At 28.2% G+C, this 7,808-nt stretch overlaps 1 protein-coding gene across 1 annotated transcript; it reads right to left on the minus strand.

The window, feature by feature from the left end:
* Positions 1–702: 702 nt before the first annotated feature.
* On the minus strand, positions 703–6,202 carry LOC112679912 (dynamin-1-like protein). The gene is made up of 12 exons (XM_025549857.1): positions 5,753–6,202; positions 4,390–4,534; positions 3,643–3,851; positions 3,367–3,577; positions 3,209–3,309; positions 3,002–3,148; positions 2,323–2,486; positions 1,896–2,262; positions 1,667–1,828; positions 1,386–1,599; positions 1,113–1,324; positions 703–1,037 (listed from the first exon to the last, which is right to left on the minus strand). Exons 1-12 carry the CDS (start codon positions 5,852–5,854, stop codon positions 981–983), a joined length of 2,091 nt encoding a protein of 696 aa, XP_025405642.1. The 5' UTR covers positions 5,855–6,202; the 3' UTR covers positions 703–980.
* Between the last annotated feature and the right edge of the window lie 1,606 nt (positions 6,203–7,808).

The raw sequence follows: 7,808 nt of genomic DNA on the forward strand, positions 1-7,808 counted from the left end.
ATTAATGTTTTATTAAAAAATTTAGTAAATTATTTGAATACACATTTCTTACCCTATTTTGTGAATTTGTTTAACATTTTAAACAAGCATTCTTCAAGTATTTTTGAAATTTAAATACCACATGTATTGATTACTTTTGATTAATATAAACTTAGTAATACACTTAATACATTGCATATAAAATGGTTCCCTTGGACTTCTGCAGTCAACTCGGAAGTATAACGAGGATTGGTCAGGCATTAAAAAAAAGAAATCAAAGAAAGATCAAAGTTACAGTCTCTTTCGGTTTGTTACATATAATCAAACATGAACATTAATTATTTGATATTATAAGATAACAGGAAAGTTAAACAACTAATATAAAAAAAAGGAAAGAAAAGTGCAGCACTCTAAATATATTCTTAACCACTAACATGAATTACTTTAATATAATTATGACTAATTAATCTATTTCATAAACAAAATAACATGTTCATACTTTATTAATAAAATGCCCAATTATTTTTTAAATTAAAATAAATTTGACTTAACAATTATTGCTTTTGATAAATAAAAATTACACCCAACTGAAATATTTTAAATTTTTGTAATAAAAAAAAAAAAATAAGAATTATATAAATGCAATTTATGCCAGAATCAATGACAATAAAAAAAAAGAAAAAAAATTATATTACCATTATTAGGTTAATGACAATTTTATATTTAATCAATCTTCATTAATTCTTTTAAATACCAAGCAGAAAAAGGCATTAAGAAGAGATTTTTTTACATTTAATATACATATATCGTAATTACTGAATGTCATGTATTTGGGCATATTAAAATAAGTGGTATACTAATGGAACTACTACACATTTTTGGATTATTCTGGTCCGTAGTTTACATTTCATAATAGTAAAGAACTTGTAATGATGTACAGATTGGAAATTAATTTATATACTATACACTACGCAAAACTTCAAAACTTCAAGTCTCTATATTTACCAGACATGAACTTCGCGGATTTCACTTATGATATGATTGGCGTTTTGCAAAGCCTGTCGAGAAAAAAACAAATTATTTTCCATTACATGTACTGAAGAAATGCGTTTTTAATTTCTACAAATACGCACTTTAAGCATATCAACAGCATCTTTCCTACGGTTTGATATATGAACAGATTCATTAAGTAACTCTTCTACTTGTTCGGATTTGTATAAATGGGTGACTAGTTCAGATTGCAAATTGTTTTTCACAAAATTTACCAAAAAGTGCATTATAGCCTTTGGAACACTATCTTGAATCGATTTTCTTACAATGTAGAAATATGATTTGATCAACCTTTCTATAATTCAAGGAAACATTAATTTAATATGATTATTCCAAAGAGATACAAAAATACGCACCAATAACATCGCAATCACGTAGCTCCTTCTCAGATAGGTTTCTGTTAGATGGACTTTGTAAGTCTATACTGTTGAAGCTATTGGCTACAGTAGAGGATAGATCATTCATTTGGTGCACCGGTGTTGTGGCTGGAGAAGATTCAACCGAATTTATTTCATTGCTCATGTCTGGTTGATGTTTCGGCGTTTTTTTCAATGATCCAGTGCTAGTATTCTTAAAAACCAAACAATTTAATCACATGATTATTAAAAATAAACAGCTAAAATAAACATATACTCACATCTATAGAATTGTTAACATTGAATTTTCTCAATGTACGTTGTCTTGAATATTCGTCTTCTTCAGCACTTTTCATCATCAGCGATACAAGTTCTGCATCTCTATGGAAATCTGGGTGTTTAGTGTTAATGTAAGCCAGTTCAATGGCTACCAAGTTTTCAACCTGTTAATTATCATATGATAATATAAGTAAACAATAAATATTTGGTTATGGTGATTTGAAAACCGACCATTGAGTTGGTTGTTGGCAAACGTCTGCGCAGTAGTTGTGTTACTACGTCTACAATACTTTCGTGAAGTTTAGGAAAACGGATCATTTCTTGTTGGGACTCTATACCACAGTGTTGGATCATGCGTTGCATTTCCTCGTGTACAAGTTCTACACATCGCAATGATGGTTCTTCTAACCGACGGATTTGCCTTTTCACTAATAATTCAAAAGATACTTCTGGAACAAACAATGCTGGTCTAGGTCCTGTTGCATTTCGTATGGCAGTTAACACGTCCATTTTAGATAATCCAGTTAGTGGATGAATGGAATCTAAGACCTTGCCAAATGTCTCATGAAATATATAACATATACGAGCGCCACCGCATCTACAGTAAATTTAATTATTTAGTATAATATATGCAAAATAAATTACAATTATAAATTACAATTCAGTCGTTTCAATATTTTTGGAGGTACCATCAATTGTGGAACAATATGCGGCAGCAAACTTCGTTATGATTTGTAACAGCGTTTGGCTCTTATCAGACACATCATCACCAAATGAATACAACAGTGATTGAAATTGTGAAACCATTACGTTCACTCTAGTCTAAGAATACATTTACTAGTCAATATAACTGTCAATCAGACATTTTGTTTAATTCTAAAGATATACGGTACGGATCAGTTTTAAAAAGTGAACATTCTAAAAATAGCTTCTAGGTTTCATTTTATCAAAAGAACAGAGTTTATTTGATTAACAACAATTATATAAACACTATACTAATAAACATATTTATTTCTATAAATAATAATTTAACGTATATTATCTGTTACATTGACAGTCAGATTATAAAATTATATTCTATTAAATAGATATATCATTGTTTAGTGTATTAAGTTTAATTTATAAGTAAAATATAAATTAGTTTTTAAATAATATGTTATTTTTAATGAAGAGTTAATGTTAAGGGTTATTATTATTATTATTATTATTAGTAACTATAGCCTAATATTATTTGTTTTACAAATCCAGGTATACTAAAATTATTTTAATTGCTATTATGATGAATGTTTTAGATTAATAATAAATAAATACAAAACAAAATTATTAAAACATTTTACCTTTAAGTTTGGCAAACAATCTCGAATATGGTGCATTAAAAGCCTGTTGAGTGCTTTGGTCAAATATGGAGTACCATTTCTATTAGCCAATGAAGGGTATTTCCTTTGTAAGAACATAGATTCATCTTTAAGCGCATCAGATATTGACTAAAATTAAATTAACAAATAAATATAAAAATATTTCAATAATTTTTTTAGCATACATACTTTATTGTCATTAATATCTTGTTGTGATCGATTCACAACACCAATTATACCAAGTTTTACGGGAATTACACGTCCACATAGTATATCAACAGCATCTGTACCTGTAACAAAATAAGCAATTTAGTTATAAGATACAAATTGGTAAAAAAATGTAGTACCAGCATCCATTAAATCAAGTTTTGTAATCACTGCTAAGGTTCTTTTTCCTTCTGGATCTACTTCTTTAGCTAATTTTAAACTTTCACTAGTTGACATATCTGTATTAGCAGTGCTTACTGCTAAAATGATTGAATTTGGATTTTGAATATACTTTATAACCAAATTTTTTACTTGAATTTCAATATCTTCCGGTTGATCACCCACAGGAACCTAATGTTTTTAAATTTAATTAAAATGAATGATACCAATCTAGGTATTTAAATATTAAAACTTACTTTGGTTATTCCAGGTAAGTCCACGAGTGATAAATTTAACACGTGTATGGAGTATATTTTAAGACTAATTGGTTCAGGGCATATTCCTTTATTGCTGCCAGCAACTCTATTTGTCTCAGCTTGAATTTCTTCTCGAATTTCATTAAAATCTTTGAAAATCTTTGATTTACAATGAAGAAATTCACCCCATTCCTCCAAATTTATTGTACCTATAATATATTTAAGAATATAAATTAGATACCCAATAACTATTAAAATTAACAAACAAATTATAAACCAATAAATAATTATTACTACTATTATAATGTTATACAAAAAGAGATACCAAGAAGCTCACTCTATTTTTTAATTTACTTTTTTTTTTAAATTTGCATTAAGTCATTGTCTTAAATTAATTGATAGTTAGTATATGTATTTAAATTTTAAAATGAAATAGTTATATGGAAAAAAAAGAATAATAAAATAAATATTTACTTAAAATTTATATAGGAACTAATTACCTAATACATGCTTGTATTATAATAAAATGTATTACAAATTTTATATATATATATATATATATTACAGATATAGCTTTGGTGATTTATATGTTTTGAAAATTAACCTTCTAATAACTAAGTTGCCATTTCTGTTGTCATACAAAAAATATAAATTTCATATAAATAAATATATAAAAGATAAATATTATTATATACATAAATAAATATATAAAAGATAAATACTATTATGTATATAAATAAATATTACCATGTTCAGCACTTCTGTGTTCTTTGTCATTAAGAGGGCAATTGACTAGTTGTAGAATTAAAGGACATCTAGTGACAATTCCAATGCCTCTGGGTAAGAAAGATCGACCAACAATACTTTCTATAACTGAGCTTTTACCGGAACTCTATAGGTTATAAAAAAAAATTAAGTTTTATATTTGCTAAAATTATACAATTTCTAAGTAAAAATTCTAATCATTTTTTGAATGAAAAAATAAAGCTTAATCAAATAAAATTGAACAACTTTTTGGTTAATGTAATAATCTTAATTTAATTGAAAAATGCACATATTGGTATTTCTAAATGACAATCTTTCAAATCCAATCATAAAGTAATATACCATTAGTATAAATTTATCAATGATATTTAATCTGTTTCTATAATAAATGTAGTCATTAATGATTAATAATTACAAATAAATAAAAAAATATATAACATTTTAAATTATAATAAAATTATTATTTGTTCTTACTTTTAATACTTATTGTATAGAGTTTATTGGAGTATAATATACATAAAAAGAGTAACTTGTTAATAAAATTAATTATATATATTAGTATGATAAGACTTATGTGTGTAAACTTTAAATTGTAAACAAAATAATGATACGCAAAACTATAAATAAATATCAGTTTTCTTTATAGAAAACAATTTAATTGCCTGTATTATTTTCATATATTTTATAATTACAAATAATATATTTATTGTTATATTTATATTTATATTTATTGCTTTAATTAGTTATAGGAATTAAATTAACTTCAAACTAAAATAGATTTGTGGAAGATAAAACTATGGAAATATTCTATACTCGACTAATTTATGGACCCTCATAAATAATCAGTACAAAATTAAATTTGCAAAGCAGTTTTAAAGAATTTTAAAATATTCAGAAGTAGTGTTGCGTAAATATGCATGTAAAACTAAACTGATAAAAGTAATACAACATCATCACAAAAAACTAAATACTATATCAATATTAATTGATTGTATTATTTCTTCCTTAATAGGAAACATATGCTTAAGATCAAGGTTGTTTTATTAGCAAAGTATATTGGACTAAGGCACAATTGAAATAGCAATTAGTGCCTAAGAGAGAATAATGGCCTTCTGATAATTTTTACCTCTTTAAATCTATACATATTTGATAGAAAACTCAATTGCTAATGGTTTTGCATCTATGAATGCATAAATTATGTAAATAATAGTTGAAACCTGATTCGTATAAGCAGGTAGAAAACAATAATTGCATTCGTACAGCGATAAACCACTAAATGGAAAGAATAGCGGTAGAGTGGATGAATGCATTCGGAAGACGGTAATGAATGGCCATGGTAACTAACCTGAGATCCGACTACAACGATTTGTGGGAGCTGTATGGCATCGTAGCCAACGGTGTTGAAAACGTCTTGCAGTCGGTTGATGACCGGGATCAACGCCTCCATTGTGAGGGCCGCTAGTTTCACTGACCACAAGCGTGATTCGTCTCTTGGGATGTCGACGACGAACGACCGGCAAGTGTGGGTGCGTTCTGCCGTGCGTACACTCGTACGTCTCACTTGCACCCGTTTCGGCCGTGTGGGACGCTACAAGCTCAGGCTACTGTGACCGTCCTACGACGATTGCTGCGTTGCACGTACGGAAATCGGGACGATGTCGACTGGGCGAGACAATGGCAGTCAACGGACGCGAAACGTTGGACGGCGTCAACGCGTTGGCAATGCAACGGAAACGGAACGTAGGCGACGATCGGCACACTGCTGAACTCAGTAGATAACGATAAAGATTTTCTGTTTTTTTTTTTCTCTCTCACCCCGTCTCGCGGCCGATCGGCGGCGGCGGTCTTGTGTCGAACCGCGGTTACCTCTGGTAACGGCTGTAACGACGGCGGCAATTCGACGTCTGCTGCGATAACAGCGACCCGCGATCGAACGGGGAACGTCGCGTCGTTTGACAACGGCTATCGCAGTAAACGAAATACGTAAAATCTATCGTATTTCAACGACTCGAATCGTTATTGATTCGACGGTACAACATGTTAAATTGTTCCAGATATTATTTCCATATGCTTCGGTTTTCGTATCATGGATACTGTAATGATATGCGCCTAAACATTCATATATTTTTAAAAAATTGAATGTATAATTAAATAATTATAATAATCAGTACACGTTAAATATAAGAATAAATCGTAAGTACTAAAGATAAAATATGACACACACACGTACACACATACACACGCGCACACACACAGGCGACATTAAATATAAGGAGCAACATTTTCAAACACAGGAGAGACGTGTTCTTATTGTAATTTTGTATGGATGATCAAAGGCGAGTGTAAAAGACTACGCGGATCGTCTATGCGAAAGGACACAATCAATTGTAAACGTTTTATAATAACGTGTTAATGTATGTATAAGTGATTTAAATAAAATTAATATAAGTGAATTAAAAAAAGAAAGTTATTGTTATTTTAAAATATAAGTTGGTTACCTTATTCCATACCTAAAGAGTCGACCACGGTTTTTAAGAGACAGGCCGATTCAATCATTGGAGAGGTAATATTGTTTATTTATGATGTAATAAGTAATGATTTAAAAAACATATAAGTATTTCACACATAAATTAATATAAAACTATAATAATAAATCATTACAATACGTTTAATGTTGTTTTTATTTTTTTTCGTGTTTTTTTGAATTTTTTTTCCTCTGAAAATGTGTTTTTATAATTATACAGCGATAAATAATTTTGGTTCGACAAAAAGTTTAAAAAATTTAATACTAATTTCCTCGTACATAACTTTGACTAATTAAAAACAAACAAGGCAAATAAAAATTAATAAATAATAACGATTGTTTAAATATTAAATTTGACAAAACGATAAAAATCACGAAAATCACTACGTATTTTTAATGAAAAATTAATTAAGTTTTCTAATTTTTATACTTTTTTATTTTTATTTTTTTTTTATTTAGAACTTTCAGCAAAAACTATTATAGTTCGACAATTACATTAATATCTACAAGAAACAGGTATAATAACAATGCAGGTAATAATAAAGTGTAGATGGTGATATATGATAAAAAATTAATATTAAAATAATAATAATAATAATATTAATGAACGTGTATAGATAATATATATAGAATTTAGTATAGGTATCATAATAGCAATATACGTTTCGGTGGTGCCGTGAATTATAATGTTAGGGTAAAATAATATAAGATAAGTTACATTAAACGATAACAGTATTAGATAATTTATTTATGAATTTGTTTGCTTATTAGATATGGAAATGATGAAAGAGTTAATTATAGAAGTTAAATCAGAGAGAAATTTCGTTAAAATGGAGTTGGTGATGTAAATCGGTGGGGCAGATAGCGTGACGTTTTG

This window comes from Sipha flava, unplaced genomic scaffold, assembly GCF_003268045.1.
Source record: "Sipha flava isolate LNK unplaced genomic scaffold, YSA_version1 170_pilon_pilon, whole genome shotgun sequence".
NCBI lineage: Eukaryota > Metazoa > Arthropoda > Insecta > Hemiptera > Aphididae > Sipha > Sipha flava.